The sequence below is a fragment of the Bidens hawaiensis genome, unplaced genomic scaffold, assembly GCF_021521415.1.
Source record: "Bidens hawaiensis isolate Kalapana, Puna unplaced genomic scaffold, B.hawaiensis_p1.1 tig00021021_1, whole genome shotgun sequence".
NCBI classification, from domain to species: domain Eukaryota; kingdom Viridiplantae; phylum Streptophyta; class Magnoliopsida; order Asterales; family Asteraceae; genus Bidens; species Bidens hawaiensis.
In genome coordinates, this window is record NW_027493247.1 from 159,465 (window position 1) to 185,041 (window position 25,577).

Genomic DNA, 25,577 nt, shown 5'->3' on the forward strand with positions numbered 1-25,577 from the left:
CCCCTCTATAGTAAGGTTTTCGGTTTTCCGCTAATATGAATAATATTAACTAATAAGGGTATCGATACATAAAGATATATGTATTAATTCCTAAGTCAAAATAATATTTCTAAATGTTGCATCTTAAAAGTTAAAATACATATTTTTTAAACTCACTCCTATAAAAATTTATACTTTTTAAGAATCAAATGATAAAAGTTAAAGTAGATATAAAAATAAAAAAAAGCACCATCCCACCAAAGACTTGTTCTTCACCCGTGACCAAAGAAGGCCAAGAAACATATAAATCTTGATAGGAAACAAAATGCCTATTTACACTAATATTACTTGTTCAAGATTCGTCCTTTGTAAAATAACTTGGTGGCAAGCTAAACTCCTCCACTCGACTCAGAAATCCAGCATCCTCATCATCCGGTTTCTGTACTCAAGAGAAAAAAATAAGCACACATCAGTTTGACTTCGAAACTCAAAGCTACTCGAGATGATTATGTTGTTCTTGTAATATAAATACCAGCATTTCCAAGTTGTAGAAACGATCCAGCATCTGCAAGACATCTGAAGCTGAGAACTGCCTGTTGAAGCTGAGGTGGCAATAAATGTTGGCGTGGTCAAATTGAGTTGACCCGAAACAGGCCCAAGACAAACAATATTATTAGTAGAGCGTATGCATAATGCATTAACAATATGCTTTGATACACCTCCCACCCATTTAACCCATTAGACAGAAAAAATAGCTTAAACCAGCCCGCCCACTCATAAGTAAATTGGTCAAAGTGGTCAACTTTGTTTGAAATGCTAAATAGAGGGAGAAAAAACCTTCTTCGCATGTATTCTGTTAAACCGTAAAGAACAAAATGGCGATGTATTCCTGAATAAAATAATAATAATAAATTAATAATAGTATACAAAGTAACAAGAAACTGGAAGTTGAGTACTGGGTGATAAATTTACCTTGTAATTTTACAGGTGGATAGATTTCAAGAGCTTCTAGCAGTTTAAGCTCCAACTCAACTTGTGATTGCTCCTAAAATACATACATTAAAAAAGTTGAGATCTTTATATGCATAATCCAAAAATGAAAATGATTAGTGGTGTTCACGGTTTGGTTGAATTAATATCCTCAACCAAATTAACCAAGCAGTTTTCGGTCAATCATCAATTGATATATACTAATAATAAAACAAACATCAAATACAAAAAATGAAGATATAAAAGCTAGAAATATATATATATATATATATATATATATATATATATATATATATATATAAAGATAATGTATAAAGTGGTTGTTAGGGTCTAGAGCACGGATGAATTAATGATGAAAAAGAAGAAACCTTGGTAAGAGAAGAAGCGGATGAATTGGGAGGTTTGCAAGGAGAATGAACTGATAATCCATCTTGTTCGTCTTCTTTACCACTCTTCTTATTCACTCCGCCATTCATCTTTCAATTGATTTCTGCCGAATCAAATGATTTTGATTTTGATTTTGATTTAGGTTTCCATCGGGGCAGCTAGCTAGGGTACGGATTTGCCGTATGGGCTTCTTGTTGCTGGGCTTTTTTGGTCCAATATCATTTTCACTTTTCTTATTTTCTTCAAACTATGGCATGGAGTATGGACTTTCATAAACAAAAAATGAATTTCTATGAAGAATTAGTAAGTCTTTATGTAAAGGTATAATAGCGTGTTTGGAATTGAGTTTGAAAAATGCTTATTTGTTTATTGGGATTGAGTTTGAAAAATGTTTGGTAATCACAAAAATCTTTTTTATTTTAGCTTTTTGAAAGAGTTAAAAACCAGTTTTTCAAAAATCCTGGCTTTTTAAAATGTCTTTTTGAAAAAGCCAATAAGCCCATAAGTCTTTGTCAAACTCAATCCCAAACATGCTCTAAGTGTCATTTTATACATTAATAATCGGTAAGTATTTGGGTGAGTTAACGTACATTACGTACACGAAATACGTTCAAGGTCAAAAACACAAAAGCGTTCAAGCCAAATTCCAAACCTAAAACGTTCAAGGTTAAATTCTAAAGTGTTCAGGCTGAAAACCTAAAACGTTCTGGCATAAAACCTGATACTTTCAAGGTTAAAACTCGTCACTCAAAGTCAAAATTGATCGATTGAAGCTTCAAATTTATGATTAACTGGATCGATTTCAAAGATTAATTGATCAAATTGGTTTCAATTCCAATTTCAATTCTTATCAAAAAAAATCTAAGCAAACCTGTGAACAACAAAAGACTATGGTGTATCACGATGGTGGATGGTGGTTTTGATGGTAGACGGTGGACAGAACCGCTGAACAGTGATGGATTGCTGAACGATGACGGTGAAGGTGGATGAAATCGATGATAGCAGAGGTGGACAAAGACTAGCTCGCGTGGTTGTGATATTAGGGTTAGTGTGCTTTTTGAAAATCAACGATCTAGAATGTTGCGTATGTACTATGTAAAAAGGATTATATATATATATATATATATATATATATATATATATATATGTTTTGGTTCATTTCAGAAGTATTCTTACTATGAGAAGTGCGAGAAGTAATTTCAACCAATCAAATATTTTCTTTTTTCATAATATAAAAGGGTATATTAGTAATCTAATTATCATATTATATTTGGTAACTATTATAACTCAATAACTGTTACAAATATGATATTATTTTCTGAATATGTTTTGTTTATCATAAAAATAAACCGTTCAAGAACGACGAGTCTTCACAATCCTAGATTTATAGCATCACCATCTCTAAATCGATCTCCATTACAGATTATTTGTGATTCAAATAGGTCTAATTCGATTGCAATATTCGGCCTAATTTTTGGCTGCCCTAAATCGAGGTCGAGTTTGATGAATTCAGTATGCATTACAATGGCATGATGCATCGATTAATTAACAGCAATCTCAAGTTTCGTTCAATTCCTCTATATCATCTTCAATAGTAAAAATTCTTCTGATACATTTTTAGGTTTTGCGATTAGTTTTTTAGTATAACAAATTCGATATTATTGCACAACCTTATGCTGATTTCTATATGGGAATATCAATTACTTGACATTTAATGTGTATTCAATTATATTTTCTTATTGATTCGTTTTGAATTCACAATTATTTAAGTATATCAGTATGTCATTGACTTAATTTTTTTTTAATGAAAGATCAAATTCATAATTTTTAGATGCTTAACTAAAAATATAACTATATTTGGATTAAGATCATTATAAAAATCTTCATTCATCAACCTCATCTCGTAGTTTTTTCTTTTATCTTCCATAAAACTAGTATGCTGTCCTTTTATAGCTATATTTGGATTAAGTTCATTATAAAAATCTTTATTTTCCTTCATTCATCAACCTCATCTCGTAGTTTTTCCTTTTATCTTCCATAAAACTAGTATACTGTCCTTTTATATGTATTCCTGTTAATGTGATTATTAATTCATATACTTTTTTCAAATTGTTATATAATCAAAATCGATGGATTATGAATCAACTAAACATCATGCTCGAGGTGGCACACCGACCAGTGACTTTCATAGTACGTTCCACATTTTGATGAAATTATAATTTTATTATCTTAAGCATCCATTATAAAGTGTTATATTCATGTTTCTACCGTAACGATATTGCCGCTAGTTTGATCCATAATGAGACTGTAACTTTGTATGTATGTCAGGTAGTATCTTTGTATGTATGGATGTAGTATGTATGTATGTACGTATGCATGTCAGTAATTGTTTGTATGTCGACATGTGTCGGTATGTAGGTATATTTTATCTGTGTATATTTGTTTGTATGTTTGTATATATGTAGACACATATATGTTATTTTCATTATGCTTGCTAGTGTCATATCTTAATAAAAGGGTTGTTGGTCCTATTTGTATATACTTACAACTAGCAGTTATTTTATATGAATCTATTAAATGTCAAGCCACTTCTATGATCTCTATTTACAAATAATACAGTAAAATAATTGTGGACACATGTCAGTTTGTGGTTAAACCTCATAATTTTTTTCCCTCCAAAATAATAACTATGTCATAAATCAATAATTATTCACTTTCCTTTAAACTCTATTTTATTATATATACAATACATTTTTATAAAAATAAATATTCCTATAAATTATAAATATATGCTTTAAATCTATCCATTTATTTTTCTGTTAATTTACTAAACTATATATATATATATATAGGGGAAGGTTAACGTACATTACGTTCAGCTAATACGTTCATCTTAAACGTTCAAAACCTTTAAAAGTTCAGGCAAAAACTTAAACGTTTAGTTAATATGTTTAGCTAATATGTTTCTGCTAATACAATATGCTAATACGTTCTGCTAATACGTTCTTCTAATACCTTCTGCTAATACCTTCTGCTAATACGTTCAAATCTTAAACGTTCAATGTCAAAAACCCGCCATCCAGAATTCAAAATTGATCGATTGAAGCTTCAAATTGATGATTAATTGAATCGATTTCAAAGATTAATCGATCAATTGGCTTCAATTTCAATTTGTTGATGGCGCCGGCGTCGGCGATTAAAGGGCGGCTTTCGGGGTCGTTTTTGGAGATGAGGCAGAGCTCGCATAAGGATTGGGTGCGGGTTTGTTCAGAAACGGAGCTGAGTATGCCGACGAGAGACTTGGCTGTTCGGCGTTTGACTTCCATTTGTTGGTGGTCTGAAGACAAAAATAATAATAAATGATTATAAGTTGTGGGTTGAAATGTTGAATGAATTTTGGATGAATGATCGGAAAGTGGATTTATTGGTGGGAATTGGTCGGAGAGTTGCGGCGGTGGGGGTTGGGTTCGATTAATATGTAATGTTAATGTTAATAAATAATAAATAAATGGTGAGGGGTGGTGGAGACGGATTAAGGGAGAGGGACGAACAGATTAGTGTAATTGTGATTTTGGGTTTCTGAAAATCAACAGTTAGAAGTGTCACGTACGTAATGTACGATAAAAGATTATTGTATTTTATCCTTTATATATATATATATATATATTAGATTTTATCCCCCATATTACGGGGATATTTTTACATTATTCGTTTTCAATATTTATATATGTATATTTGGATTTTAATTTTATTTATTGTAAGAAAGTTAATAATTAATATACTTGAGGTTTGATGATGAAATAGTTTCACAAATAAATGATATGTTATAATTCGGTTTAAAAACTATCTGGGTTTGATGATACCCATTACCCATTTATTTTCTTTATTATAAAATTGTTTCTTAATTATAAATAATATATTTTTTAAAAATAAAATAGGATAATAATTTTTAATATATCCCTATTTTATAGAATTTTCATATCAAATATTTGATGAGATTAATTTTTAATATAATGAGATGTTATAGCCCGTTTAAGAGCTATATGGGTTTGGTGAGACCTTTACCCGTGAATTCAAAGCCTTCATTTACAAATAAAGCAATCTCATGGCTTGAGAGAATAGTTCTTTTACATTTTTCGTTTTTTAATATTTACTTTTTGGAATTTAATTTTCTTTATTATAAGAAAGTTAATAATATGCTTAGGATTTGATGATGAAAGGGTTTCATAAAAAAATAATATATTATAACTCGTTTAAAAGCTATCTGGATTTTGTGACCCATGACCCGCTTATGTTTTACTATAAAATTGTTTATTGATTATGAATAATATCTTTTTATTTTTAAATTGGATATTAAATTTTATTATATTCCTATTTTATACGATTTTCCTATCAAATAATTGGTAAGATTAATTTTTAATTTAATGAGATGTTATAACCCGTTTAAAAGCTATCTGGTTTTGGTAAGACCCATACCCATGAATTTGGGTTAAATCAATGAGAGACTCCAATTAAAAATCAAGCAATCTAGTGGCTTCCATAAAAGGGGGAGCGATTACATCGCGACATCTAAGATTTTGGGGTTTTCAATTATATTATATATATGTGTGTGTGTGTGTGTGTGTGTGTCTTATATAATAAAGTTTATTATAGTCAGTTTCTCGGTGTGGTACAAGTTAACTACATTTGACTTAAAATTTGTTACGAGTCAAAAAGGGATAATATGAGTATTTTTAAAATTTAAGAATGCAAGTAGATTTATAATCATTTGTTACGAGTTCAAATGTTTTGACTTGAAAATGTCAAACAAATTAAAGTTAGAATTTTAAACGTGATTTAGGTTTCTAATTTAGTTTCAATGACATTTTTGGAAATAATGAAAAGATTCGGGATTTGGCTAATTGACTATTTTCCCCATAACTATTAAAATTTAAGAAAAGACAGCAAACACTTTCGACATGCTATCTCCAGGTTCAGACGATAAGTCATCTTACTGCAAGAAATACGAGAAACTAATTACAACGATTGATTATGTTTGATCTAAGGCCTACATTTAAGATGACAATCTTGTAATACGGAGATGCCTAATTTAATGAATTTTAATGCAAAATGGTACTTTGGTATTTTGTACTTTATATATATCCCCATATTGTTTCCTACCTCTTAACTTAATTTCAAATCTTCCAAAAATACCACATTTACTAAATATCCACATAAGTCTGTCAAGAATTCAAAATATAATCATTACTAAATTGAAGATTCATCGTCACTAGTATAAGAAGGGCTTGATCGTGTTTGAAAGAAATAAATTATTGGTTGTGTTTGTTAAGGTGGTTTTTTTTTTGTTTTTTTTTTAAGTTTTTGTATTAAATACTTGAGTTCATAAACAATCTCACATGTTGAATACCTACATTACTTGAGCTCATAAACTTAAATAACTTGATTAATTTTTCTATACATTTCTAAATTTAATAAACTTAATTTTTTTGAATTACAAAAATAACAATAAAAAATCATAGTTTATGTATTATAAGTATACAGACCTACGTAGGATTAAGTGTGTGCTGATAGATTGTAAAATTGGGTAGGTACATTCATCATCTTTTTTTTACAATGATTGTTAATTGGCGTATTTAACTACCAAATTGTGTAGAGAAAATTTTAGTTGTGTAGGCTATTAAAAGTTTGTGTATGTATAATATGGTTCTCCAAATAAATATTAATAGTGTATGCTGCTAAAAGTTTGTGTAGGTATATGCTGATCTGATTTTCTAAATACATATAAACTGTGGAGGTTGTTAAAAAATTGTCTAGGTATATGTTTATCTGGTTCTCCAAATATACAGGGACTGTGTAGGTTGTTCAAAATTTGTGAAGGTATGTGTTGGTTGTGTAATGATCTCTTATGTAATGACTGTGCAATGTTGCAAAAGTCTCTAGGCGGACCCTAGGCGGCCGACTAGGGAGTTGGGAGTAGTCGGAGTACTCGGGGAGTACTCGAAGAGTAGTCGGACATGGTAGTTATAATGAAAATTAATTTTTGGACAATATATATTTGTCAAAATAAGCATAATTCATGTCAAAATGGTACTTTAGCTCACTCGGCAACTTTTTAATGACTTTTAACTGACTTTTAGAGAACCCTTGCCCGCCTAGCCTGACTTTTTGTCCGACTTTTAGAAATTCGTAGCCCGACTATGCCGACTTTTGACTGACTAGCCGGACTAGTCCGACTTTTGACCGACTTTGACCGCCTCCGACTAATCCAGCCGACTTGGAAAAAGTTTCCAAGGTAGGGGTCCGAGGACCGACTAGTCGTCCTTGGAATCCGACTTTTACAAAACTGTGACTGTGTATAAATGATTTTATGTATAGGTTGTTTACTATTAAGTGTAGTGAATTTTTATATATTAGGTTGTTTGTATTATCTAGGTTTGTATCTAGTTATGAATTTTAAGTGAAATATGTGACAAAAAAAAAAGAAATTAGAAGTTGATCCGAATAATTGATTTACAAATGAATAAAATGAGTCTTCACATTTTGTTAAAAAAATAGAAATTAAATTTGTTTTTGAAACTTTCAACATTTAAGTAGTTACCAAATATAAAATTTTTATCTTTATCATCATACCCTTTTAATTAATTAAAAGAAAATTTACAAAGAAAAATTCTGATTGGCTGCATTGTTTTCTCACATTTCTCGCAATAAGTTTACTTCTCTTCTGAACTTAAATATATATATATATATATATAGGGAGAGCATCAAGAGAAAACTCATCTTTAGAGAGAAAACTTAAAAACTCCTAAAGAACTATTTTTAATTAAAAATAAAAAAAATATTTTCAAAATTCTGTTTTTGCCATTATCTTATATTTTCTTACCCTTCACTAGAAAAAAATAAAAAATAAATAAAAAAAATTAAAAAAATAAAAAAAAAAACAATGTAATGTACATACATATTACTGTGCGATACCGTTGTATTACACATGTGTATTACTATGTATTTTTAAGTTTAATAGTGTTTAATTGCATATATGCAATATTTGTGTATTGTATATGTGCATTAGTGTTGTATTATATGAAAAAAAAAGTAATAATAATAAAATAAAAGTCGATGTAGTGCACTTGTGCGTTAATGTTGTATTACACATACGTACTAATGTGAATTCAATGTGGGTATTAGTCTTATATTGAACATGTGTGTATCAAATATGTGCAATAGTGTTGTATTCTATGCATTACAACACTTTTGCATATATACAATGCACACTATTACACATTGTTTCACTACACCGACGAGGTTACCGATAAGGTGTTTTTTTTTTCAATAACAAAATATAAGAATAATGACAAAAGAAGAAACTTAAAAAAAATGTTAAAAAAATTAAAAATAATTCTTTAGGAGTTTTTAAGTTTTCTCTTTAAGAATAGTTTTCACTTGATCCCACCCCTATATATATATAGGGGATGGATCATGCAAGAAGTGATATTATAGCGAGAAGTGCGAGAAATGAATCTAGACCATTGATTGTGTTTAATCAATGGTCAACAATAGAAATGGCGTTATCGTAAATAAAGACATATATTTATGACATATTTTTAATTAAAAGGGCATGCATGTCTTTTATTGTGTTGGCCTAATTAAACCAGACATTAATGAATTCGTCGGTTATTTTTTCTAGCATAATTAATGCTCATAAGATGATTAATACTAATTTAATACATATACATGATACATAAAAACATACTCCAACTTATCTCAAGTGACTAAACAACATTAGTTTTACCTACACTACATTAGATATTTCTAGACAACATTAGTTATGACAACACAACATTTGAAAGTGTCCCCACACTACATTAAATATGTCCAAAATACATTAGTTATGACTACATAATATTTGAAAGTGTGCCTACACTACACTACATTAGTTTTGCCTACACAACACTATATATATCTACACTACATTAGTTATGACTATACGACACTTGAAAGTGTGCCTACACTACATTTGAAAGTGTGCCTACACTACATCAGTTTTGCTTACACTACATATGATATTTCTACACCACATTAGTTATGACTATATAACACTTGAAAGTGTGCCTACCCTATATTAGTTTTGCCTACACTACATTTGATATATTTACACAACATTAGTTATGACTACACAACATTTGAAACTAAGCCTACGTTACATTAGTTTTTCCAAGACTACATATGATATGTCTACACTACATTAGTTATGACTATACAAAATTAGAAAAGTGTGCATACACTAGATTACGTAACTTTACCTGCATTACATAAGATAAGCCTACACTACATTAGTTGATTAAAATCAAACAAAAAAAAATACTTCACATTAGATATCAATTAAAAAAATTAATTAGCCATGTGTTAGAATAAAATGATTTTAGATCAAATGGATTTTAATTGTTCAAATTTTAGATGAAATAAATAATAATAATAACAACAACTTATCAGTTGTTAGTAACTTAACATTTATTAAATTAAACCATTAATGAGTATGAGTTACAAAACAAAACATTTTATATTTTACTAACATACCCTTTTATTTAAATAATAAGAAATTAAAAAAGAAATCATGTGATTGGTTATAATCTCTTATCGCACTTCTCACTCTAAGAAACACTTCTGAATATATATATATATATATATATATATATATATATATATATATATATATATATATATGGATGAGCTTGTACCATACTGGTACCGAAAATTCCGATCCCGAAAATCGTAATTTTTTGGTACCGGTATTTAAGGTAAAATTCATGAAATACCAGTATCGTACCAGTCCCCAAAAATCAAAACCTTGGTACCGAATTTGCTCATCCCTATTATATATATATATATACACTCACACATGTAGGTGGATTATTGTACAATAATGGCTTATCATACATTACGTACGCAACACTCCTGAGTATCGATTTCAATTTCACGTGATGGCAAATTTGTAATTAAACCTAAACCTATTTTCACGACCTTCGTCGATTATAAACTAATTCATCAAGCGTATGCAAATCTACATATCAAATCAATTGAAAGATTATATGCTGAAAGTAATTCGATCAGCAACTTGAGAACACTGAAATTCAATCTGATATGCAAAATTGCTCAATTATGTTTTCTAGCAAATCAATTGGTCAATTACGTATTCAAAATTATCAACTCTTCCATGTTAATGATTCTTCAAAACTACATCTTCCAACAAAACTAATTTGTTAACGAAGTTACGTTTTGGATTCAAATTAGTATGAAATTAAATTACGTCTTCCAAGTTCCAAATATTAGTAGAGAGTAAAGAACTCAGAACAAAATTCTGACCAAAACAAAATGCATACTCTAAACGTTCAGAGCAAAGATCTAAAAATGTTCATAAAATTTTTTTAACAAAAACGAACACACTTAAAATGTTCAAATAAAAATCTAAGAAGTTCAAAACAAAACTCAAAACGAAGAAGTTCTGAACAAAAAATTAAGAAGTTCAGGAAAAAAAATAAAAAATAAAAAAAAACTTAGAAGTTCAGAACAAAAATTTAAGAAGTTCAGAACAAAAAATTAAACACCCCAAACAAAAAAACTTTTAAAAACTTGAACAAACCTTTAAACGTCCACAAGCTCATATATGAAATTAAACTTTCTATAACATGAAATTGAATACTGAAATCACTTCATATAATCACGTAATCATCAAAAAAATCATCAGTCGACCATCGATTTGATCATCGATTCTATCATGTGAACAAATATGGAACGTATTATAAATTTTATCAGTTGAAAACAATTCCCAATTTTCAATTCAATTGAAGTGGTGTCTACTAAGGGCAACGATGACGATGGTTGAATCAGTGTAACGGTTAATTAGGACGGAAACGGATTGAATAATTTGTAAATTTTCCATCAGCGTGTTTTTTGAAATCAAGGGTGTAAGGGTGTCACATACGTAATGTAAGATAAGAGATTATTGTATTAAATCCTTTGTGTGTATATATACACACACACATGTGTATATATATATATGTATATATATATATACACACAAAGGATTTAATACAATAATATCTTATCTTACATTACGTACGTGACACCCTTACACCCTTGATTTCAAAAAACACGCTGATGGCAAATTTACAAATTATTCAATCCGTTATATATATATATATATATATATATATATATATATATATATATATATATAGGATCAAAATTGAAATTTCATTAAATTCAGTTTTCGACCTAATTAATCGCTTCATTCATGTTGGTAGCAAATCGTAAAACAATTCACTTTTATGAATCGTCAACCAAAATCAGACATCGACTCCAAAATGTCGACTAAGTTCATAAATAAATTCAATTGTTATGCTCATATGATGAAATCGATTCAATTGATGATTACGAGATTATATTAAGTGATTTTAGTATTCAATTTCATGTTATAGAAAGCTTTAGTTTCAAATATGATCTTGTGAACATTTAAAGTTTTTGTTCTAAAATTCTTACACTTTCGTACTAAATTTTTTAGCTTTTTGTTCTGAACTTTTTAAGTTTTTGTACTGAACTTCTTATATTTTGTTCTGAAATTCTTAGACTTTTTTCTGAAATTTCAAGATTTTTGTACTGAATTTCTTAGTCTTTTGTTTTGAACTTTTTAAGTTTTGTTCTGAACTTCTTAGTTTTTTGTTATGAACTTCTTAGATTTTTGTTTTGAATGCTTTAAGTTTTGTTCTGAACGTTTCAGATTGCTCACAACATTTAAATATAATATTTTGAACCCTAATCAGAGCTCAACTGAGTGTATTATTCTGCAATTTTATAATCGGTGATGATTTTAAAGCATCCTACACATCAATTCGATTGATTAAATCATCACTTTATGATCAATTTGAAGATCAAGCGCCTAACTTCTTTTGTTGGCGTCTACTTCAACAATAAATGAAATGAGTAAAATTAATGGCTCAAATTAGTATTATTAGGTGGAAAATTGAAGAAAAAACTACAATTGTTTTTTTAATTGTAAAAAATAGACAGATTGTGTTTTGAGGTCTTCTTTACAGGTAACAAACATTTTTAGGATTAGATAACTCAATTTAGTTTGATATCAACCTGCAAATTAGTTTGTTATGGGTCGACAGTTGAATTTTATTTATATGGATGGATGCTCGATGAATCAGTTGATGAATTAGATCATAGAATTAGATTTAGGCTGCTTATGATTATGCCATCGAGTAAAATTGAAATAGACGTTCTAAAAGCTCCCGTATCTAACGTATGATAACTGATTATTGTACACTAACCCGCCCATATATATACACACACACATATATATATATATATGGATAAAGATCAAATACAAATATAAAATCTGTGTTAAACGTATGAACTGAACAATCTTCCTTCCTTCTCCAACAACACTAATCACCAACCACAGACCAGATTCTCCATCATCCACCACCAAACCACCAAGCTTCGATCACTCCGCCGCCAACCTCCGCCACCTCTCCTTCAACCAAGGCTCCACTGCTTCGCCACTGGCACCAAGCGGCAACTTCCGTATCTACAACAGCTACAAATATTCCGGCGAGACTTTTAACTTCGGTAGCGGCATCACCGTCATTTTCCGCTGCAACATACTCGCTCTAGTCAGCGGCGGCAGACTACCACTAGAGCCGATGTATTGTTCCGATCAAAAGTTAAATCCGTACATCTCCGATGAGAACGGATTATTATGATAGTATTAGAGAATATATATGTTTACAATTTCGCCGATTTGAAGCTTGTTATGACATATTGAAACAAGAAAGTGTGTGATTTGCCAATCAATTTGTACTTACAGGGGTGTTTTTGCAACAGACAATTTGAGAAAGATGAAGAAGTAGATTCAATAATTACTCTACTAATAAAATAATTACTCTAGTTAAAAAAGTAAGTAATAAAATTACTCTATTTGTAAACTGTATAGAGTAATTAAATTAAACTACAAACATGATTACCACTTATTTACAAAAATGGCACCGCCTCCAATTTTGTTCTAGTTCCTACGCTCCGCACATTTTTTCTATTTGTAAGTTATCTTTACCCTACACACACACATTTATGTATGCAAATATATTGTGTATTCTGTGATGCTTGTGTATATATGAAGGCATGTATTAATTGGTGGGTGTATATATATATATATGTGTGTGTGTATAGATATCTTTGAGTGTATATATAAATATATATTTGTGTATGTGTGTATCTTTGTGTATATGCATGCATGTATCTCTGTGTGTGTGTGCCTGTATGTAGGTATGTATCTGTCAAGCAATGGTAATGTATGCATGGGCATTATTGTCTATTCACAACATACTTGTAAGTTAAATAGGTTATTAAGTTGTTTAATCTTGTACAAATTAACAGCTTGACTTAAGATAGTCAAACAATGTGTATATATGCGTGTATATGTGCTTATATATATACTAGAAAGGTGCCCGTGCGATGCAGCGGGATACAAAAATCTTAGTAACCATGTAACAATTATGGATGTTCAAGGTTCATTTGAAACCTTGAAAACGTTTAAACCAATCACCACTTTTGGTCAGCCGGTTTCTGAATGTTCGAACCATAGCAAACGGTTTGGTTTATAGTTTATACCGAAAATCGACCATATAAAACCGGGCAAGAATGCAAACATATTATTGAAGCTCCATGTGTGAAACCAAACCGTTAGTAACAATTCAGTTTAAATTTTCAACGGCTTAGTTTTAGTTTTCAATGATTAAAAAATCGAACCAACGATTTGGCTCAAGGTTTAACTTAGAAACCGTTAAAACCAAATTGTGAACGCCCATACGTAACGTGTTAATTTTTTTAATTGAAAAAAATTATAGCAATACCATAACCCAATTTAAGACAATAAAATGCTCTTTTTTATGGTTCAATTTAAAAAATATATATATTAACGTATGAAAAAGTTACGGCTTGGAAAATCGTTGGCAGGAAGTTGGTTTACAATTAAAATAAAAAGGAATACATGGGAAAAGATGAAAGTTCAAAGTTGTAACTATTTATTAAATTTACAAAAGTTGAGTAAAGTTGAGGGGGCAATATTGTAACTATTTCTATGCATATTTTCTAATGGACAAGTTTGCCCCTATCTTACATGCTATAGAAAGTGCACCTTATTCTTTACAAGTTGTAAATTACTTCAAAAAGTAGGTGTCTTAATTTGCCCATGTCTTATATATAATATATATAAACGAAACTATTAAAAGCTCTCTGGTTGGTCCATATTTTTTCTTAAGTCACTAGATTGTTTTATTTGTAAATAGAGGTTTCTCATGCATTTGACCCAAATTTATGGGTATGGGTCGCACCAAACCCAAACAGCCCTTAAATGTGATATAACATCTCATTAAATTAAAAATTAATCTCACCAAATATTTTATTTCTATAAAATAGGGATATACTAAAAATTAATATATGATTTTTTAAAAAAATATATATTATTTATAATTAAGAAACAATTTAATTTTATATTAAAAAAATATAAGCAGGTCTTGTGTCTCACCAAACCCAGATAACTTTTAAACCGGGTTAGAACATCTCATTTATTTATGAAACCCTTTTATCATCAAACCCTAAGTATATTATTAATTTGCTTATAACAAATAAAATTAGAATTCAAAAAATATATATAATATTAGAAACGAATAAATGTAAAACAATCCTACGGGGAACTAATAGCAATATATATTACTTTAAAGACTCGTATATGAAGAAAACAAAAGGAACCTTCTTGCTAGAAACCCGAACAAGCAAGAAGAAAGAAAATACAAACTAGAACCAAAACAGAAAAAGAAAAATAAAACTGAAACAAAAAAACTAAAACGAGAAATTTTCAACGTTAAATTGACACAATTTATCCCTCTCTAAACTGATAGGGTTGCTCTTATTTTTCACCCAAAGATAAGAACCTACTTTTTGTCAGTTTTCAGTTTGTTAACCATACACTCTTTAATATTACCTTTAATATTATGAATCTTCGCATTCGTTGCTACAATAGCAATATCTATAATATATATAAACGAAACCTCTAAAATCCTACGTGTCGCGCTCTGGTCGCTCCCCACCTTCTATGAAGCCACCAGATTACTTGATTTCTAAATGGTGAACTCTCATTCATTTAACCCGGTTTTGACCCATTTAAGCTGTACACAGGTCATAACATCTCAAATACCAAATAATTCATCATTTATAAAACCCTTATTCCTATACGTCACTCATACATCGTTGCTTTCCAAACAGGTAGCAAAGTAGCGAATAGGCTCGATCGATTGATGACCAAGAAGCAGGTATCGCATTCGAATCATAACAACCTTTGATTTCCACTTCACTCTCCCACCACCGTCTTCCCCAAAATCAAAACCCTAATTTGCTATTAGCTTTGACGCTTCAAATTTTGGCTTGCAACTGAATTGTCTTGTAAGACCCCGAATCCCGTGAATCCTACAGTTGGTAATCATATTCAAAAATTCTCAAAAATTTAAAACCAAACGATTCTTTGTATTTAAAACAAGTTCAGAGTAAATAACAGCGGAAAAGTTTAAGTATTAAAAATCCCAAAACACGGGTACAGGTGTCCAAAATCAATTGTAAATAAAATATTCGTTTTATTTGAAATCTTCATCTCATTAAAATCATTTCAGAGTAGTAAACAGCGGAATAGATAACATCAAAATTCCCAAAACCCGGGAAGGTGACCAAAATCCAAAATTTAAATACTTATGGTAATAATTTAAAAGAAACAGTTTGTATTATTAATTCTTCGACTAGATGTGCCTTCAACCGTCTGAGTAGTCTATAGCACGTCCAAGCGGAAATCTCTAATCCTCAACCTGAAAGTCAATCTAACATACACACAAAGTCAGCTTGAGCTGAGTGAGTTCAAGTTTTCATAAACAATAATTCATACTTTATTTCAAGGCTATAGTTATACACAATAGAGAAGGTATAAATAAAATAAATTATATATAATTCATCAAGTAATACAATCATCGTCGAACACACGTACACGGGCCTCCCCACCCCGAGTCAAGACTCGAGTAATATATTTGACCCGGACGCGGTAAGACCTAAGCATGTGACACGAGCCTCCCCACCTGTAGGTTCCCAGCCGGATCTACACGGAATATCTCGTTCTACGTAGGTGCGGAATCCCTACGTAAGACGATACGAGCGTAGAAGACGATACACGTTAACACGATCAAACACACGTTACAATAAACAAAGACACGTTGTATTGCAACCGGAAACACGTGATTCATTGATCACCGATTACACAACTCGTAAACTCGTTACAACTCGATTCTTTTCTTTTCTTTTTAAACCTACCGTAACCTAGCAGCTTATAAAGCACGACAACTTCGCCTAGCATGTTTAGGCGAAGTTGTCCCTAACTTCGCTTGTTCCACAAGTTCGCCTATATAAGCGAACTTGTGAGAACTTCGCTTACATCCAAAACACAAATCCAACTAACTTGATTACAGACACTAGATACTGAACTACTGACATCATGTACCAACAGACTCCCCCTTGGCAGTAGCTTCATATCTCTATCTTCAAACACGTGTCTTGTAATCTTCAACAATCTTGTATCTTTCATCTTCAAGCATGAACTCCTTCTCGTACACAAACTGATACAACTCTTTGATATTTATTCGCTTCTTCTTTCCAAGCAGGAATATAAAATATCTTTTTCTCGTTAAGCACCTGCAGATCAGCTTGAGACAAATTCACCAAGTGCATTGGATCATACACTCTCAGCAGCTCTTGTTCATCTTCATCCTCCATTACTGCCTCAGCTGTTTCACAATCTACATACCACCACTTCAGATCTTTGAGCATATCCTTGGGCATTTGTTTCATCGGTACTTCTTTTAGACACCGGATCGGCTTATACTTCATGATCATCCAAGGCTTGCCATCTGCTCTCATTCCTCTATTTTTGTCTTCAATAAGTTTTCCTTTCTGTGGTTTCAACAGCTCGAACTGTTTTTCCTTTATACTTTCCTTCAATACTATCTTCCCAATGACCCTAGCCATGTTATCATCACTCCTGTTTATTAATCCCAATCTGGCTAAGTCCTTCACTTCACATTCAGGCAATGTATTCAACGATCTCAACAGCCTCTTGAAGTACTGAACACCATCATACCTTTTAATCACAAAGAGCCTCAACTGCTCATCATATAACCAACATATAATCCCCTTTTTCGATTCAGCATAACCCCTGATGTTGTAACTTTTCTTGAACATAGTAGGGACCGCCGGTTTCTTAGTTTTTACGAACCACTGAGCGTAGCCTTCTTTCCATCTTGGATGCTCTTCCCATTCCGTCTCATCGCTTCCCATATTTTGACCTATATCTGCCTTATCAACTTCCGGAATCTCATGCTCAACATTCTCTTCTACAATCTCTCCTTCTTCAATCTCACTATCAATAACAATCTCATCACCAATCTTCTCTATCTCTTCAACCGGTAACACATCGCCATCACACATAACATCATCATCCATCATCTCATCAACATCCACGACCACCACATCATCACCTGAACCGCCAACTGCACTTGTTGACTCCCCCTGAGATATGGAAGTCCCAAGAGCTTGTTCAGTTCTTGGCAACTCTCCACCTGCACCTTTCGATGCATTGGGATCATCGTCTTGATCATTACGCTTCTTAGTCCTTAGCTCATCACCCTTACAGCTCGTCTCCCCCTGAGATGCCAAGAACAGTTTCAAAGCATCAATTATTTTACCATGTTCGATCAGCAGGGACGACTGTATCTGATTCTCTGCAACGAGGCGCTGAATAGCATGGATCTGGATAAGATTTACCCTTGATTGTTTTGCCACGACCCTTTCAAGCGCTGCTATTCGTTCCGAGTCGGATAAGGTTGCATCGAAATCAAACCTCAGATGTGATATATCTTGAGTGTACTGAGGAGGGATTTCCATTGTAACCGGGACCTCAGAAGTAGGCGTAAACGTAACCGCAGGAAGTATCGTAACTTACAACCCTGCAGTAGCCACCACTGTCGACTCAATAAATCTTGCCACGACCTCCGTTGGAGTAAGAGTTGGAGGTGGCAAAGATACAATCTCCGGAGCCGAAAGCTGGAATATAGTAGGTGGGAGGCCGAATGAGGATGAGGTAGCCACCACGGGAACATTCGTGGCGCTTGGCCTTGTAACAGGCAATGATGTAGGGACTATAATCATACCGGACAGTGCGGGTGGAGTGAAACGTACCACCCTTGAGCTCTCACCAGCTCCCGAACCTGCACTTGTCCTCTCCCTTCTCGATCTGCGGACCAACTGATGTAGATCTTCTTCAAAATCTGAATCACTGTCATCATCGTCTCTCTTCCTTTTCCCATGAATCCTTTCTTGTGTTACTAAAATCCGTCTCACTTCAGCCACATCATCATCTGACGAATCAGAATCAGCCACCGTCAGAGCTGCCCTAGCAACGTCCATACTAGCAACCCGTGCAGCCGAGACTTGCACATTTTCCTCAGGATCAACACGCTCCATATCAAAAAATCCTTGACCACCAAACGCAGCGTCAAGGTCTACATTTTCCTCCGGTGACACAACAGGAGCAGCATGTATAGCTTGTTGTACCTCAGGTGGTTGAGGTGCTCCAGCCTGTTGTGGTGCCGAATCCCGAAACTCGTCCCCACGAGCTGGAACATACTCTGGCTTGATCAAGTACCCGAATAATGGAGTATGTCGAGGACGGAGCTCAGGCTTGCTTCTTGCACTCGATGATCTACACTGAGCGAAGATCCTCTTGCTTACACTTTCCACATATCTAATTGGGTGGCGCTAAGGTAACGTGGGAGCAACATGATTCAAGATCATCTGAAGGAATCTTGGATACATAAGAAATCTCTCACGCGCCACCGCTCTTCTTTGACGATCTATCTCGTAGAATACCATCTGACTAAAGCTATAACGCTTATTGTAAGTCAGAGCAGTCATCGCCGACTGCATGGTCGCACCCATACCATCTGTACCAGCCTTTCTCCCTGACATACACACGATCATCACGTGCATGAGAAAGCGCCACTGGTCTAGCAAGAACCCCTTGCGTCTCTGAGTATCCCCCAATGGACCAGAATATCCCATTCTCATAAATGCACCATCTCGGAATGGAGCCACAAAGTCGGTAGGATCGTCTCTCGTCTCATCCCCAAACAGTAAAGCCGCCCTGATCTGTTCAGACGAGAACTGAACTATCTGATTATTAACCGTTGCACGCATAACCGGGGGCTCGACTCGACAGTCATATTCCACTGTCTGCCAGAAATCTTCAATGTTTGGCAAAGATATCGGTAGTGTTGTGGTAATCGCATGGAATATACGCGAGCGAAGTAGAAACATGATGATCTCGCGGAAATCATCAACACCGCTCGCATCCGGGTCCAATGTGATGTACATGTTATGGCCCGGGAAAAACTGTCGTTGGTCATCTCCTCCTTCGTCATCACCTGCACCACCTGCTCTAGCTACAGCAGCCATTTCTGCAACAAACAGGCTAAGTTAGAGAATAGTCGAGGCAAATCACAAGTTCGCCTGTTACCATGAGCGAAGTTATGATTTATTCCGTATAGGCGAAGTTAAGGGTGGGGCGAAGTTGGGAACAACTTCGCTTCAACTTGAACTTCGCCTGATAAATGTTAAGTAAAAAGGGCCAGGCGAAGTTAATGATAACTTCGCCTAACCGCAACTTCGCCTCATATACTGTTACATAATTAATTATCAGGCGAAGTTAAACCTCAGGCGAAGTTACGAATAACTTCGCCTAAACTGTAACTTCGCCGGAATATGAATTGGCAACAGTTAGACGTTCAATACGACGTGTAGTTGGTGAATTTGGAGATTGAGGATCTCGTAAAACATGTTTTTAAGACGATCTAGATGAGCAAGTTGATTACGACCACGTAATAACAAGTTTGAAAATCGGGTGTTGAGGTTTCGACAAAACACTGTCGCGAATCGGGTCGAAACGACCTTTGATTAACGCCATTGTCAGTGAATATACGATACAACAACCCTACACACCTTTAATCGGAGTTGAAATCGAGAAAAATTAACACAGATGATTCAATGATAACTTCGCTTAGGGTTAATGATTTGATAAGTTCGCTGGTTTTGAAAATAATGATCAGTTTGACCAAAAATTTCTTTATATAGGGTCAGAGTTATACAGGCAAAGTTATGGATAACTTCGCCTATTACAGGCGAAGTTATGGATAACTTCGCTGATATGAAAATTTACACAACAAACCCCTATAATTTGAACAATTTGCAATTAAGTTTTAAAACATCCTTTAAAGAGTTAGTTGATACGATCAAGACCAAGTAACCAGGTATAAAATCATACAACTACATAAGTAGAAAAAAAAAACTTAAAAATTTTTAAAATAAAGTACACGGGATCAAATTTCAGTCTCGACATGGACTACTACGTTTTAGAAAAGATCCGAACAGGAATCATACTAATTACGTGACTGTCACATAGATCCATGTTCAGCTGTATTATGACATAAAGAAACAGGTTGTAAGCAGGTAAATAACTTAAAATGGTTTTCATCGCTTCTGTGATACGGGTTAGATTCAATTAAGCTCAAAACTTAAATGGGCAACAACTCAGAGATTATGATGCCTCCTATCTATTCTCAAAGTGTATTTGGCTTTCCCCAAGTCACCCCGAGTTGACCTCGACCCGTAGTGTCTGATTAAATAGTACGTACACGTCAATCTGTAAAGTCTTCTTCCCGTTCTCTTTCTTACATCTTGATTGAGAAGTATTAACATTATAAGCTCTAGAATATCTCAGTAACACTTTTTTTTTTAAGTATATACACAGCTTCAAAGTAGTAAATAACTGCAAGTCCCGAATCTGGATCACTGCAGTTTCTTGACACGCTATCTTCACGGGAATCAGAACACTCACGGGCTCGTGTATGACTGGGTAATCGATTTTCTGCCTATCATCCGGAAAGATATATGCGGAGACATACACAACTCTTAAGGAGTTTCCACGTAAAATCGAGGAGATTTAGTTAGTATCACTTCTACTTTTACGCACCATAAAAAGCTACCATGACATACAATGACTGTTCTAAAGTCTTTTAGGCTTAATAACTTCACTAGTTAAGCACACAGAATCAGTATATCTATCACTTTCCAAGGTTGGATCAATTTTCTGTTAAACATAGTAAAGTAACTTCTTACGAAGTAGTAGACTTGAAAAATAATTTCATCTCCCGTAAAAATTTTTTTTAACTTCCATCGCCCAGATCAAGTCGAAGTCTTCAGGTAAACGGCTATCCTGAAGATCCAATGGATCAGCTGGACCGACCACATACGAGTATGTGTCCTTCTAACTAAGTATGATCGACTAATTTTCAGCGAAAGAAAAAAAACACATCATAAACCGCCCCGGTCACTTTCAGTCATCTGGTTAATGGCTATCCTAATATTCTACAAGTAGAAATGAGGACCAAACATATCCGAAGATATGTCCTTCAAACTGAGGCAACCGACATAATTCTAAGCGATAGTGACGTTTTTTTTTTTTAAACAAAGACGAAAAACACGGTTACTCGGGATTGATCATCCCATTCAGCTCAACAAGGTTTTGAAAACGAGTTTTGTCAAACGCTTTGGTAAACAAGTCAGCGAAATTATCTAACGTATCAACCTTTTCGAGCACAATCAGTTTCTTCTCAGCACAATCCCGTATAAAATGATGACGGATGTCAATGTGTTTAGTTTTGCTATGCTTTACGGGATTGTTAGTTACTGAGATAGCAGCAGTGTTATCAATGCAAATAGGAGTATGAGTGAAATTCAGACCATAATCGCGCAATTGCTGTTGTATCCAAAGAACCTGGGAGCAGCAGTTCGATGCTGCCATGTATTCTGCTTCACAGGTAGAAATGGCGACTGAGGTCTGCTTCTTGCACTGCCATGACACTAATCTGCCTCCAAGAAACTGACATCCACCTGTTGTTGACTTCCGATTCTGATTGCACCCTCCATAATCAGAATCCGTGTAGGCGACCAACTCCAAGTCTCCTCCTCTTGTGTACCACAACCCTAGCTTAGGCTTGCCTTTGAGATATCGCAATATCCTCTTCACACCCTTCAAGTGAGATTCCTTTGGGTTTGCCTGAAAGCGAGCACAAAGACAAACTGCAAACATAATATCAGGTCTAGAAGCAGTTAAGTACATTAAAGAACCTATGATTGCCCGATATTGGGTGGGGTCCACGTCTGCATCGTTGTCTGAATCAGCACCCAATTTATGGTTGACGCAGACTGGAGTATCAAATGGAGTGCTGTCCTCCATCTTGAAGCGTTTGAGAACATCATGGACATACTTAGTCTGATGAATGAACATCCCATCTTTCTTCTGATCAACCTGCAGTCCTAAAAAGAAAGTTAGTTCACCCATAGCACTCATTTCAAACCTCTGTTTCATGATGGCTTCAAACTCCTGACACATGGCGACTTTTGATGCAGAGAAGATGATGTCGTCCACGTAGACTTGAACCAGAAGAAAGTCTCTTCCATTTCTCTTAACGAACAGTGTACTATCTATCCTTCCCCTTTCAAATTCATTCTCAAGCAAGTAATCGGATAGAGTTGAGTACCAGGCACGAGGGGCCTGATGTAGTCCGTATAGAGCTTTACTTAGCTTGTACACGTGATCAGGAAAGTCTGGGTCAGTAAAACCCGGAGGTTGCTCAACATACACTACCTCATCAACTTTACCGTTAAGAAACGCACTTTTCACGTCTAACTGGAACACCTTCATCTCCTTGTGTGCAGCAAATGCTAAAAACAATCGTATCGCTTTCAATCTCGCCACAGGAGCAAACACTTCATTGTAGTCGATCCCCTCTTGCTGATTAAAACCTTTTACAACCAGCCTTGCCTTGTTCCTGATAATTATCCCTTTTTCATCTCTCTTGCATTTGAAAACTCATTTTGTGCCAATCGCATGCACATTTTTCAGTTTTGCAACCAAATTCCACACCTCCATCTTCTTGAACTGGGCTAACTCTTCTTGCATGGCTTCGACCCACGAGCTGTCCTTGAGAGCCATTTGATAGTTCTTTGGTTCAATCTGGCTAATGAAGCAGGTGTACAAGCATTCGTTAATGATGCCTCAATCTTTAATGCTTGTGTAAACACAGGTGTGCTCATTCAAGCTTTGTCTTGTTTGTACACCGTCGGACAGATACCTATCACGTTCTCCAAAGGGTGATTTTTGTGAACTCTCGTAGTTGGAACCGAACTGACTTAAAGATTGTCTTCCAGGTTCGAAGGTAGCTCATCAATGGGTGATTGTTGTTGAGAGTGAAACGGATTGAAGAATTCCTCTTCTGTAGAGGCAGCAGGGGTATCGACAGCATTTGACGAGGAAGGTTGATATTCATCGTACTGCGGTCGTTGCACAAAGTTGTCTTCCTCATCATAAAGCATCTTCGTAGCTATTCTCTCATCAACTTCTGCACAATCCAAGTAAGGCATGTTAAAAGATTTAAAAAGCCTATCATAGTCGAAAACCCCAGCGGGTCCCGTGCTTGGTATTGGTGATTTGTAACTTGTGATGTCAGTGTTACACACCACCTCAACCTTGCTGGTCGATATATTAAAGACTCGTCTGTTGGGAGTCCCAACAACATATCCGACTAAAATACCTTCGTCGGCTATTTCACCAAATTTAGAATTTGTCTTTAATATCGAACACGGGGACCCAAATGGTTCAAGACCACTCAAGTTAGGCTTTCTCCCATGCATAAGTTCATAACATGTTTTATTCAATCTTTTAACAGTTAAAACTCTATTAAGGATATAACAGGCTGTTGCGACAGCTTCAGCCCAGAACACCACAGGAAGTTTCGAATCAGCCAGCATGGTCCTGGATCCTTCAATTAGCGTTCTGTTCTTCCTCTCAGCCACCCCATTTTGTTGCGGAGTATACGGAGCGCTGTACTGGTGTTCTATCCCTTTCTGTAAGCAGAAGATCTCCATCTGATAGTTTTTGAACTCTGTCCCATTGTCACTCCTGATGTATTTAACTCTTTTCCCCATAATATTCTCAACCTTGGTAATCAAATTTATTACCATCTGAACCGTTTCATCCTTTGACTTCAGGAAATATACCCAAGAATATCGAGAGAAATCATCAGTTATCACCAAGCAGTATGATGTTCCTCCTAGGCTTTTTACATTCACGGGACCGAAGAGATCCATGTGAAGTAGGTCTAGGGTACTGACTATTGAATTAACCTTCTTGGTGTGATGGGATTTCTTGTGTTGCTTTCCCTTTTTGCATGATAAGCATTGGTCTTCAAAGTTGAAATTCTTCAAGGGAACACCCAGCACCAGCCCATTCTTGACAATGTAGTTCATTTTCCGAAGATGAATATGCCCAATTCTTCGATGCCATAACTCGGACTCCGATTCAGTTGCTTTTGACAGAAGACACGATTCTTCTGTTGCCATCTCAGTCGAACTCATGTCCATAACATACGTATTCTTTTCCCTTGGAGCCTTCATTACTATCCAATCCTCTGGTATCTTGAAACCAGGATACAGCACGATCGTTTCATTCTTGGTAAAGTGCACTGTGTAATCTTTGTCACAGATCTGCGATACACTCAGCAGATTATGCTTCAGTTCTTCAACGAAATTCACTTTCTCTAACGTCATTTTACCATTAGTCACCGTCCCAATTCCAGTAATCCTTCCACCACTCTCTCCAGCAAAACTCACTCTTCCTCCCTTAACAGGTTTCCATTCGTGTAACAAACTCTTGTTACCCGTCATGTGCCGGGAACAGCCGCTATCCACAACCCATAGATTGTTTGCAGCCCTGTTCAACTGTTCCTGCACAATTAAAGCAGAGGATTAAAATCTGGGGACCCAAGACCTATTGGTCTTGGGTCGATACATCCCGTACTTTGGCTGTCCAAAGTTAGTATTAGTATGATATCTGTAAGTCCTAAAAGGATGCCTTCTTGTAGATTGACTATGAGGCCATCCAAACCTTCGTGAATTAAATGAATTATTACTCATGATTTGGTTGTTAACAGGGAAAAACTGAGATCGATTTCTTTGAA

General features: G+C 34.4%; 1 protein-coding gene across 1 annotated transcript; it reads right to left on the minus strand.

Annotated features, from left to right (window-relative positions):
- Positions 1-223: 223 nt before the first annotated feature.
- Positions 224-1,459, minus strand: LOC143562467 (uncharacterized). Its single transcript, XM_077050254.1, has 5 exons — positions 1,338-1,459; positions 952-1,024; positions 817-868; positions 512-581; positions 224-418 (listed from the first exon to the last, which is right to left on the minus strand). The coding sequence occupies exons 1-5, from the start codon at positions 1,443-1,445 to the stop codon at positions 332-334; spliced, it is 390 nt and encodes a 129-aa protein (XP_076906369.1). The 5' UTR covers positions 1,446-1,459; the 3' UTR covers positions 224-331.
- Between the last annotated feature and the right edge of the window lie 24,118 nt (positions 1,460-25,577).

What these genes read in the sequence shown, in the direction of transcription:
- LOC143562467 (XM_077050254.1), bottom strand. Translation starts at nt 1,445, where the DNA reads ATGAATGGCGGAGTGAATAAGAAGAGTGGTAAAGAAGACGAACAAGAT. An exon ending in CCGCTTCTTCTCTTACCAAG is followed by an intron (nt 1,025 to 1,337) that starts GTTTCTTCTTTT and finishes TATGTATTTTAG; the next exon opens with GAGCAATCACAAGTTGAGTT. An exon ending in TCTACAACTTGGAAATGCTG is followed by an intron (nt 419 to 511) that starts GTATTTATATTA and finishes TCTTGAGTACAG; the next exon opens with AAACCGGATGATGAGGATGC.